General features: G+C 39.1%; 1 protein-coding gene and 1 non-coding gene across 2 annotated transcripts; one reads left to right on the forward strand and one right to left on the reverse strand.

The window, feature by feature from the left end:
• Positions 1-4,738: 4,738 nt before the first annotated feature.
• On the reverse strand, positions 4,739-4,811 carry Trnaa-ugc (transfer RNA alanine (anticodon UGC)). Its single transcript has one exon. It is a non-coding gene; the product is annotated as a tRNA-Ala (tRNA).
• Positions 4,812-9,875: 5,064 nt separating this feature from the next.
• On the forward strand, positions 9,876-12,291 carry Gspt2 (G1 to S phase transition 2). Its single transcript, XM_076841424.2, has one exon. The coding sequence runs from the start codon at positions 10,053-10,055 to the stop codon at positions 11,937-11,939; it is 1,887 nt and encodes a 628-aa protein (XP_076697539.2). The 5' UTR covers positions 9,876-10,052; the 3' UTR covers positions 11,940-12,291.
• Positions 12,292-12,609: the final 318 nt, after the last annotated feature.

Consider the following 12,609-nt stretch of genomic DNA (forward strand, 5'->3'; position numbering starts at 1 on the left):
TATTCAAACCTTCACCTGACAGTGTTCTTGACCTACAAGTTCTGCTTCTGCCATCTGACACAATTTGTTGATTGATGGCCCAATAGCCACACTTACAAGTGCCCAAGGGTAAACATAAATAAATAAAACCCCTAATTTAGTTCAAAGAAGCAGTATATCTAGTTTCAGGGGAAATTTGGGATTTTTCCAAATCATTCATAGCTACCAATATCCCCCTTTTCAAATAATGATTTTTTCCAGCCTCCCTGCAGCTAAGGGTGACCAGGAGACTCAGCCCTGCCCAAAGAGGTACACAGAGAATGTGTTTGGAGCTTCTGTACAAGAAGCTATGTCATAAAAAGAGGGATGGATGTGAGAGAGGATGGTGGCAGTTGCAATGCGATAAGGGAGACTGGAGATGTTGCAGCCATACTGTGAAAGGCACAAGAGTCAACTTGTTAAAAATAGTTGAGCTGGAGGATGGAAGCCTCAGTGTGCTTGTGGCATTTCTGATCAGCCAAATCAGTGCAAGCGTACCTCCAGGTTTCCCATCAAAAGAAGAAAATGGTCAGGCTGTTGGTATCATTGCCTCTGAACTTTTCCTTACTCATTTAAAAATAAGTTTCAAAAATACAAGTGCCCTGACTGCATTCCCAAAAATTCTGATTTCATCAGTTTATATTGTGGTGTCTTTAGGTATTTAAAATGTTTTCTGGCCTTGCATAGTGGCACATGCCTATAATTATAGCAGTTCAGGAAGCTGACACAGGAGCATGGAAAGTTAAAGCCAGCCTCAGCAATTTAGCAAGGCCCTAAGCAACTCAGGGAGACAACACTCTGAAAATTAAAAATAAAAAAAGGTCCTGGGGATCAGTGTTTAAGTGCCCCTGGGTTCAATCCTCAGTCTCCCTCCCCAAAATGTTTTCTGTTGTAAGAACTGAGAAGCAGACACATGACAAGCTTTAGTATCATAAGGAAGACACAGGTAGACAACACTTCACTTCACCAATCACATTTCATCTACACATGCTACTGTCCCCTGCCTTCCAGCTTAGTTTCAGGCAAACCCCAGACATCATATCAGTTAATCCATATATACCACAAAACATATCCCTCAAAGCAAAAGACAGCTTTCAATGATGCTGTAAAAACATAATACATGCCACTCTTGATTCTCAACAATTACAGATATTTCCTTCACATTTTCAAGATTAATTCACAGAAAATGTTTCCCTGTTGTCTTATCTAAGTACTAATGTGTTTACCAACTCCAGGTTGCTCCAGTCTGCTGCATTGCAATTGGTTGCTGTGCCTGTTAATCCTCTGTAGAATTCACTCCTCCTCTCCTCTTTCTTGTGAGAAGTGAATCCTTTGTTTTGTTGAGTGTCCCCTGCTGGATTGGGCTGATTTCTGTTCACTGGCATTGTTTAGCACATTCCTCTGTTTGCTGAATTCTTGTAAATTGGGAGTTAGGTCTAGAGTCTTCATCACACTCTGGAGTGATCTTTCCCCAGAGGCAGTGTTGCTTAAGTCCATCAGGGGACACAGACTCTGTGGATGTCTCTGCTGTGTAATGCAAGCACGTCTTGGTGGTCACTGTGTCACTTGAGGCTCAAACTGGGGATGTTTGAACTCTGTGTACCTTTCCCATTAGTTAGATGCAATTCTTCTCTAATGAGAAACTTCCTTTATCCCCTAATTGCTATCCACGTGTTTTAGTGCATATGCCATGTGGAGAGTGATTTGTTTTCAATGTGCCTGTTTACCTAATTTCTAAAGAATGAATTTATTCCCAGCACTTAAAATTTTTCATTTTTAACTGACAAGAATTGTGTGTATTCATTGTGTGCAGCGTGTTTTGAAATATGTATACATTATGATTGGCTAAATCGAGCTAGTTATCATATGCATTTCCTCACATACATACCATTTTAGTGGTGAGTACACTTAAGAACTACACTTAGCAATTTTCAAGACCTAGAATTGCAGATGATAGAAAGGAGCTCTTTTTTTTTTTTTTTTGTAGATCTACTATGGACTCCAAATGTAATCGCATTTGATGTGTTTACTTATTGTCTGTTATTATTCTTGTGGACACGCAAATTTTCCTTCATGATGCAAACTCAAATTCCAAATTTGCCTCCTGGAACACAAGAGTAGTCACAAAGCATGTGTGCTGAAAGTGTGCTAAGTGACCTAACTGTTTTGATGTCATACTTGATTGTTATATGATAACATTACATTATTCCTCTCCTGGATGTTTAAAACTGAGACTACCACTTGGCTGTCTTGGGCATTATTCAAGTGTTACTACATTTGGAGACAGAAGAATTGAGGCTCACTCTTCCTTACTGGACCTTTCTACTTTGTTGAGGAACAAGTGACCTGATTCAGCTCATGGATTTGATTGTCTCTGAACTTGCAAAATTGATCTCTTCACATTACCATCAATTCACACTCCCAGTGTTTGCCCTGTGCTAGCCCATGGGATCATCTATTCCCGCTCTACTTCCAGAACCTTGCAGTGCTCTAGTCTCTTGATACCTAGCACTTGTTTAGCTATAAGTTTCTGATTTCTAATATAGGAGTTAGAACTTGCTTGCCCCAAAATTGTTACCATATTGTTACCATATTGTAAAGCATGAATATTCTAGGTTGTATAAAACATTTTGACCCATGATTACTTGGTGTCTTAGTATCTTAATTGTACTCTAATAAAATAGTTGAAACTAGTTAATTTATAAAGACAAAACAAATTCATATTCATGTTTCTAGTGGTTAAAGTCCAAGCTCAAGATTAGGAATGTTTAGTATCATGTGAAGGCCCAGTCTCTGCTTCCAACTTGGTTCTTGGGTCTGTATTCTCTAGAGGAGCTGAATATGTTAGATGTTATATGTCCTCATATAACTGAAGACAATAAAACAGAAGATGCTATATACTGTGTGAAATCTCTTTTATTAGGATTTTAATTCCATTCTTGAAGGAGTAGCTGGCAGTCCCAATCCCCTCTTGATACTATCCCACTTCTTGATACTATTACATAAGAAATTATATTTTGATATGAAATTTTGAAGGGATCCATACATTCAAAAAAAAGCACATGTGTATAGGCTGTCACCTAGGAAGTGTTAGATTAAATGTTGGAGTATTAGACAATCTCTTGAATTTTCCATATTACTCTGAAAGATTAATATTTGCATAGGGATTTCTGGCCCACATGCAAGAATTGTTTTGCTACCATGTTTATCTGTAGACCCACTCTTTACATACCTAAGGATCTCTCAAAAATTTTTGAGGCTGGTGTATAACCAGAGACGTGAAAATTGTGATCTTAAAAAACAACTGAGGCTGATCTTAATCTTGTAACCCTTTTGCCTCAGCCTCCTAAGAAGCTGGGAATACAGGTGTACACCACCATGCCCAGCCTCTTTCCACACTTTAACCCCCAAATTATACTACTTTCTGGGCTATCTAGAAGTTGGCTAACTGGTAATTCATTTCTTGCTGAGGGTGATTCTACAAATTTTATTGTAGCAGTTTTTAGTACTGGTAGAAAACTATAAAGGCATAGTGACTAATAATTTCAGATTTTGGACTTATTCATGTTTTTCCTGTTAATTGCATGTGAACTGGTCTGAAAATAACAGCACTATAGTCTTGCCTCTGGTTTTGTAGCTTCTTCTTCACCTAGCACTGTAAGTAGTAGATGAGTAACTTTCCATAGTACACAGAATGGGCATTGCAGGAAATGGAGCCTGCCTCAGAAAGGAGATGCATTGTTTTCCCTCTTAACCTCAAATTTGGGCTATTTTTAGATAGGCAGTTCCCATAGTTGGCTGTCAAGCATCATAACCTGCTCTCTCACAATCTATTATAATAGTGGTAGGTACAAGCTATTGTAAATGAAGCTGTTGAAGCATCACAATTCTAACCTCTGTGGTTCTTTGTCACCTCTATACATCCTTGCATCCCCATATTGTACCGCCACCTCTCAGGGAAGAAAACTGAGGCACAAGTGGCTAAAAATTAAAAGGAGAAATTTAGAAATGATAGGCCTTGCATTTGAACCTTAGCTGTGTGGTACTTGTTCAAGTCAGTGTTTGATTAATGTTAACAGAATATACTCTATGTTAATTAGCACAGGGATTAAGGTAGAATTAACACAGAGAGTTATGAATTCTATGCATTTAGTGGCTAGAGGAATAAGATCTATTTCTGCCCCCCTCAGAATTATTACCACAATAATATAGCCAAATTGGCTTCTAAGGGCATTCCCACCTCTGCCACAGTTAGGTAGCAGGGGAATGGGGAAGCTTCCATTGCAACTGTGGTTTCTAGGTATAAAGTGTCTTTGTTGCCAGGCTCAGTGGCCCATGCCTGTAATCCCAGCAGCTCAGGAGCCTGAGGCAGGAGGATCGTGAGTTCAAAGCCAGCCTCAGCAAAAGCGAGGTACTAAGCAACTCAGTGAGACCCTGTCTCTAAATGAAATACAAAATAGGGCTGGGGATGTGGCTCAGTGGTCAAGTGCCCCTGAGTTCAATCCCTGGTATCCCCCCTACAAAAAAAAAATTTAAAGTGTTTTTGTTTTAATATTTTTCAGTTGTATATGGACACAATATCTTTATTTTGTTTTTTTTTTAATTAATTAGTTTGTTTATTTATGTGGTACTTAGGATCAAACCCAATGCCTCACACTTGGTAGGCAAATGTTCTACCACTGAGCCACAACCCCAGCCTCCAAATTATTATTATTTTTTTCGACAATGCTGGGGATTGAACCCAGGGCCTTGTGCATGCAAGGCAAGCACTGTACCAACTGAGCTACATCCTCAGCCCTAAAAAAGTGTTTTTATTGTCCTCCAGGAAATAAGAAACTTCACCAGAACTGTTGACTCAAGGGAGATTCTTCTCGAAGCTAGATCTACACTTCCAAGTCATGCCTGCCTTACTTCATATCTCTCTATACTTAGATAGGTTCTACATGAAATATGGACAGTGTGTATCATATTGGCAAATGGAAAAACACACCTGGAACCCTAGTAGCAAGAACTCTAGGCAAAGGAGACTTAAGATTTCCAACCTTTTCAGTACACAGACACTGGAATGTATGCTGAGAGAAATAATAATATGAGGTATACAGCAAAGTGTTCTCAATCCTGTGTTCATTACCTCCTCAATGTTTTTCTTTTCTCCTTTCAACTTACCTGTCACCACTATTCCTTACGCCTGGATGAAACTTAAAACTCTGCTTATGCTCCAGGCTACCCAATGATGCTAGATGTAAGTTGGGGAAAGAGGATCTCAAAATCTGGGAATATTATGTTCTTCACTCTGAACTGTTTTTATTTCATTAGAATTATTATTATTTTGCTGTGTTAGGGATTGAACCCAGGAGCACACTACCACTGGGCTACATCCCCAGCTCTTTTTGTTTATTTATTTAATGTTCTTATTAGGTGTTGATGGACCTTTATTTTATTCATTTATTTATATGGTGCTGAGAATTGAACCCAGTGTCTCACACATGTGAGACAAGTGCTCAATCACTGAGCCATGACCCCTCCAGCCCTCTTTTTATTTTTTATTTTGAGGCAAGGTCTCACTAAGTTGCCCTAGCTGGCATTGGATTTGTGATCATCCTGACTTAGCCTTCCGAGTAGCTGGGGTTACAGGTGTGCATCACTGCACCTGGGTTAATTGGAATTATTTTTTTATTTTTTATTATTTTTTTTGGAATTATTTTTTAAATAATTGTATTATTTGCAAGTCAGCCACATCCCCCCATACCGTATGAGTCTATTCTAAATCTTCCCTCATGCCTCATTTTTCTTGTTTCAATCCTCCCTCACAATCTTCACAAAGCCACCTCTAAATCCTCACAAAGGAACACCATTGGATTATATTTCTTCCTTAAATTCACTCCTATTTACATTTTCTCCAGATACTCTAAGATTTTAATCCTCTTCTTCCATTTGTGATTTAACACGGCCAGGTCTTTATTTATATATAATAGATACTATAAGCCAGTGTGGTCTTAGAATAACATAGTCTATATCTGAACTACAAGTCTACTATTTACTAGCTATATAACCTTAAGTAATTAACTCAACTTCTCTAAATCTTGTTCTATTTTCTATAATGAAGTTACCTTTTTCACATGAGATAATGCATATAAAATACTTGAAATATAATTTGTACCTAGGAAGCACTCAACAAAAATGGCTCAGATGCAGGAAAATTATGAAATATGGGCAAAAATAGGAAGAGCTTAGATGGAAAAAAAAAACTTTTCTATAATCATATTGACATCTGTAATACTGAGACTATTTGTGTAGATAGGATAAATGAGATGTGTCGTTTTTTATTATCTCATTCCATCATCCCCTGTTATCATTAAGAACCAAGATTCTTGGTTTGGTAGAAATGTGTAACATTAGCTGTACATCTTGTCATAAGAGATAATAAGTAATTCATTAAGGACTACTTGAATAATCTCCAAAGCACTCAAAAATGAAAAGATATCTACAGGCCAATGATCATTAATAAATATATAGCAAGTGGAATTGCTTAAAACACATCAAATATATGTAAATCTAATAATTCATAATTTTTCCTTTAAAATATACTTATTTTTCATCTGCAAAGGATTATAAGCAACTAAATCATTCTTCTGCAAACTCCTAAAGGGAAAGACACAAATATTTCCCTGTCTTCTTTTACAATTTGTATCTCAATTTAACAAAAATTTGATAAAGGGAAGTTTGTTAGAGAATTATTCCAGTTAGTAAAGGAAGAATGACAGAAGTACCCTATCACAATTTTGCAACCTCTAATCATATAATGATTCTACACAATTAACACTACTTGCTGCTAACTGTAAAAAGAGTAAAAACCTGACCTCATGTGCCTTTTGATGCAAATAATCAAAACTCCCCTTGAAATATTCTTTTCAAAATATTTACCTGAGGGACTGGGGCTGTAGCTCAGTGGCAGAGTGCTTGCCTAGCATGTGTGAGACAATGGGTTCCATCCTCAGCACCACATTAAAAATAAACAAATAAAGGCATTCTGTCCATCTACAACTACAAAATAAATTTTTTTAAAAATTGTGCTTGAACCCAGTCAAGCTCATAAATCTGATTATTGATATATATAGGAAACACAGAGGGAAAACAGGAATAAGCTAAACTATACATAATGGATACAGTCAGCAAACTTGTGAACATCATATCACCCCCTTTCTTCAATGAGTAAATAACATGGAAAAAGGGGGGATACACTGAGGATTTATAGTATAAGAGGTGCTTAAAATAGGTATCAAAAAAGCTAAATGAGCTGGGGATAGAGAGCATGCTTGGCATATGCAAGGACTTGAATTCAATCCCCAACACCAAAAAAGAAAAAAAGAAGTAAAAAGAAAAGATATAAAATGTTAGGTAAAATTGAAATGTAATATTTGACTATATACATTTGTGTGATAAAACTATATATCATATTGATGATTACCATAAATCTCAGGATAACAGTTACATAGTGGTGTAGGGAGTATGTTCTGATTGGAAACTACAGAGGAAGGCCATCTGGGTTGGTTGGGAAATTTCTATTTATTGACTTGGTGATGGCTTTAAGTGTGTTTCCTTTTTCAGAAAGCAATGAGCTCTCATTCAGTTTTATGTGATTGTCTTCCTTTGTGCTACATTTTACCATAAAAAAGTTTTTCAAAGGAGGGAAAATAGTGAATTAAGCAATGGTTGGATAGTACTTATGGTTTTTTAAAAAGACTTAGGTGAGGAAAATTGTCTCATTTACTGATGAACCCTTTAACACTTCTCAGCAGAGAGACTAAGGACGAGCACCCCATCACATACACACACACAAAAATTAGTTTGTATAGGATCTGTTTCTCTAACTACAACCTGGTCAATGCAACTCTCTGTTAGGTTGACCTGCCTCCCTCTGAACCCCAAGAATGATGGATCATAAGTATACCCACCCACTATATCTAATTTCTCCTTTAAGCTTCTAAATGTAGAACATCCTCTGTTCTCTAATAGAGACATTACCAAGTAGCAATCATACCAATATTTTCATGACAAATGCAATTGATCCAGGAAAAGGAAACATTCCAGATCTGTCCTGCTTCCTTGAATGAATTATCTTAAGTGAACCCAAGAACCCAAACCTTGACAAGTTCTCCCAGAGATGTCTTAGTAAGCCTGTCCTAGCTTCATAGAATGTCCAAGAAAGGTCCCATCATATATGTGTGGTATTATTCAAAGGTGTCTGTACACATTTCACTTCTCATTTCTTTTTTTTTTTCACTGTAATTATATGTGAACATTCTCTTGGTGTCACAGTAAATAATTTAGCCATTACCAGAGAGAAAGGGAATGAAAGGATTCGATATCCAATGATTAGGGAACAACATAGAGCTAGTAAAATAGTGGCAGCATCAGACTGAAAACACCAAGGGTTCAAGCCTGCTAGATATAGGGCTTTTTCACTACCCTTAAAGTCTATAGAACACAATTCTCTGGGCTGGGAATATAGCTCAGTTGGTAGAGTGCTTGCCTTGCATACACAAGACCCTGGGTTTGATCCTCAGCACCACACAAAAAAGCAAAAGAATACAATTCTCAAGTTGTAAATCAGAGATTTGGTTTTATAGTATTTTGCTTTGTTTTTGGATTTATTTAAAATGAAAGTCTAGGGCTGGGGATGTGGCTCAGTGGTAGAGCACTTGCCTAGCATGTTTGAGGCACTGGGTTTGATTCTCAGCACCTCATATAAATAAATAAAGTCTATTAACAACTAAAAAAAATTTAAATGCAAGTCTAACTCAATCTTGTACTAGAAAATCAAATGTCCTCCATTTATTTTTTCCTAACTCAGTTTGCTCTAAATTAATTTATAAACAAGTTAATCTAGGCTTTGGCATAAATGTTAATTCTTTCTGAAGGTGACACTCTATTGATTAGGTTCATATGGACTTTGTCCACCTCAGAAGTCATAATCACTTTAATTAAGCTAACAGGGACAACTTCATGTCATTACTGCCCACTGGGGAGGGATCCAAACTTGACAATGACTCTTACAGAAAACCCAACACCAGCAATGAGTAGAGTTCCAGTCTCAAAATGGCTCTGGAAAACTCATGACCTGTGAATCTGGGGAGGTGCTGGAGTAGTTGGTTGGGAAAGCATATGTGATCTGAGTCCACAGAAAGGCAGCCAGGGCACTTGCATGTGGAACGTCTAGAAGATCCATTGTGGAAATGCTTTTCTTGGAAATTCTCTCCATGCAGACAGCCAGGGTGCTTAACATGAAAATAAGTTGTAACCCCATCCTTTCAATGTGGAAGCCACGAGCAGAAGTTACAAGCATATAGGGACCCATTGAAAAAAAGGAAAATCAAAAGGCCTTTGGATTTCAAATTAATGAGTGATCTTAAATTGCATGTCCTAAGTTCAACTACATTTTCATGCATTTCATGAGTCCCTGCTTAATCACTCCACATTTTTCCTTTCTGCTGTGTGTTTCTGGGTAATTAACTCATATCCTGACTCCATTTGTTCAACTGGAGTATTCATTTTTATTTGGATTTTTGAGTAAAACCATAAATCAGGTGTGCCTGTCTAAGGTTTACTCAGTGGATTGTGGTCAAAGTGTTTTCCCAGATCATGTGAACAACAGTAGTGGAAATTTTCATTTTAAAAATTGTGCATTAGGACTCAGCCCTTGGTGGAGAACTAAGGAGGCCGAACCTACGGATGGCAGCAAGGGGTCAATCCACGACCAGCGTTGGGTCGGGGGTGGAGGAGTCGGAAGTGGTTGGGGTTTGGGGGAGGAGATCCGCTCACACACAAGAGGAGGGTGTTGAGCCGCCATATCTGCCGCCGCCGCCGCAGTTGCGAATACAGCATCGGCACTTGGCTGCCTCCGCGGTGCCGCTAAGGTTCCTGTCGCTACCCTCTGGCCCTTCGCTTTCTCTGCCTTACTCCCGCCGGTGTAGCCCGCGCTTTCTGTCCTGTCGACCCGGCTCCTTCCCCGCCATACAGCAGGTCCTCAGACCATGGATCCCGGCAGCAGCAGCAGCGATTCAGCACCCGACTGCTGGGACCAGGTGGACATGGAAGCCCCGGGTTCGGCCCCGAGCGGGGATGGAATCTCCTCGGCAGTGGCCGAGGCCCCGCGCGAGCATCTCAGCTCGGCCTTCAGCCGCCAGCTCAACGTCAACGCCAAACCCTTCGTGCCTAATGTACACGCCGCGGAGTTCGTGCCGTCCTTCCTGCGGGGTTCGGCACAGCCGCCCACCCCCCCGGCCGGCTCCAACAGCATTGACGAAATCTGCATCAGCGCGGGAGACCCTCAAGGTAAAAGCCTGGGACGGGGGGCACCTGTGGAACCTTCCAAAGATGAACCTTTAGTGTCGTGTGAAGGTTCCAGTTCAGGCGTTACCATGGAACTTTCAGAACCTGTTGTAGAAAATGGAGAGGTGGAAATGGTCCTAGAAGAATCATGGGAGCACAGTAAAGAAGTAAGTGAAGCAGAGCCTGGGGGTTGTTCCTTGGGAGATTCAGGGCCCCCTGAAGAAAGTGGTCAGGAAATGATGGAGGAGAAAGAGGAAATAAGAAAATCAAAATCTGTGGTCGTACCCTCAGGTGCTCCTAAGAAAGAACACGTAAACGTGGTCTTCATTGGGCATGTAGATGCCGGCAAGTCAACCATTGGAGGACAGATAATGTTTTTGACTGGAATGGTTGACAAAAGGACACTTGAGAAATATGAAAGAGAAGCTAAGGAGAAAAACAGAGAAACTTGGTATTTGTCCTGGGCCTTAGATACAAATCAGGAAGAACGAGACAAGGGTAAAACAGTAGAAGTGGGTCGTGCCTATTTTGAAACAGAAAAGAAACATTTCACAATTTTAGATGCTCCTGGCCACAAGAGTTTTGTCCCAAATATGATTGGTGGTGCTTCTCAAGCTGATTTGGCTGTGCTGGTAATTTCTGCCAGAAAAGGAGAGTTTGAAACAGGATTTGAAAAAGGTGGACAGACGAGAGAACATGCAATGCTAGCCAAAACGGCAGGTGTGAAACATTTAATAGTGCTTATTAATAAGATGGATGATCCCACAGTAAATTGGAGCAGCGAGAGATATGAAGAATGTAAAGAAAAACTGGTGCCCTTTTTGAAAAAAGTCGGCTTCAGTCCGAAAAAGGACATTCACTTTATGCCCTGCTCAGGACTGACCGGAGCAAATATTAAAGAGCAGTCAGATTTCTGCCCTTGGTACACTGGATTACCATTTATTCCATATTTGGATAATTTGCCAAACTTCAACAGATCAATTGATGGACCAATTAGACTGCCAATTGTGGATAAGTACAAGGATATGGGCACAGTGGTCCTGGGAAAGCTGGAATCGGGATCCATTTTTAAAGGCCAGCAACTTGTGATGATGCCAAACAAGCACAGTGTAGAAGTTCTTGGAATACTTTCTGATGATACTGAAACTGATTTTGTAGCCCCAGGTGAAAACCTGAAAATCAGACTGAAAGGAATTGAAGAAGAAGAGATTCTTCCAGGCTTCATACTTTGTGACCCCAGTAATCTTTGCCATTCTGGACGCACATTTGATGTTCAGATAGTGATTATTGAGCACAAATCTATCATCTGCCCAGGTTATAATGCGGTGCTGCACATTCATACTTGTATTGAGGAAGTTGAGATAACAGCCTTAATCTCCTTGGTAGACAAAAAATCAGGAGAAAAAAGTAAGACACGACCCCGTTTCGTGAAGCAAGATCAAGTGTGCATTGCCCGTTTAAGGACAGCAGGAACTATTTGCCTCGAGACATTTAAAGATTTTCCTCAGATGGGTCGTTTTACCTTAAGAGATGAAGGTAAGACCATTGCAATTGGAAAAGTTCTGAAACTGGTCCCAGAAAAGGACTAAGCAATTTTCTTGATGCCTCTGCACGATACTGTGAGGAGAATTGACTGCAACAGTTCACCACCTTCTCTTGTTATTGCTCATCAACAGACTTTTCTCCATATTTTGCAAAGAGAAATTTCACAGCAAAAATCCATGTTTTGTCAGCTTTCTCATGTTGAGATCTCAGTTATGTCACTGTTGAAAATACCTTCAAGTTTCCTCCCCCTGTAACACTCTGCTTCCTTGGACAGATCAGTAATAGCTTTGTTAGTGATGTGGACGTAATTGCCTATAATAATGAAAAATTAATATATTTTTTAATTTTTCATTTTCCTTTAGGATATTTAGACAACCCTCGTTCCACGCAGACCAATCAGAGTGTGTCAGTGTGTGTGTGTGTACATGTTAAAAAGACAACTAACATGTGAATAAAATATTCCATTTGAAACTCTTCCGTATTTGAAATGCTTTTGAATAATGTTTAAAATTCGTTTGGAATAATATTCACTTAGCTTTTTTACTTTCTTAAGTAATTGAATATGTTTATTATGTTTTAAAATTTTCCCCCACTCACTGTTTTAAATGAGGGACTTACACAAAAAAAGTTTATGCTAAAGGAAAACAATTTTTTGAAAAAAAAAACATTTTAGGGTTCTTCCCAATGAACTTTGCGTTTTGTGTCCAAGCCCAA

This window comes from Callospermophilus lateralis, chromosome X (assembly GCF_048772815.1).
Source record: "Callospermophilus lateralis isolate mCalLat2 chromosome X, mCalLat2.hap1, whole genome shotgun sequence".
NCBI classification, from domain to species: Eukaryota; Metazoa; Chordata; class Mammalia; order Rodentia; family Sciuridae; genus Callospermophilus; species Callospermophilus lateralis.

Excerpts from the sequence above, each read along its gene's own strand:
- Gspt2 (XM_076841424.2), top strand. The coding sequence starts at position 10,053 with ATGGATCCCGGCAGCAGCAGCAGCGATTCAGCACCCGACTGCTGGGAC.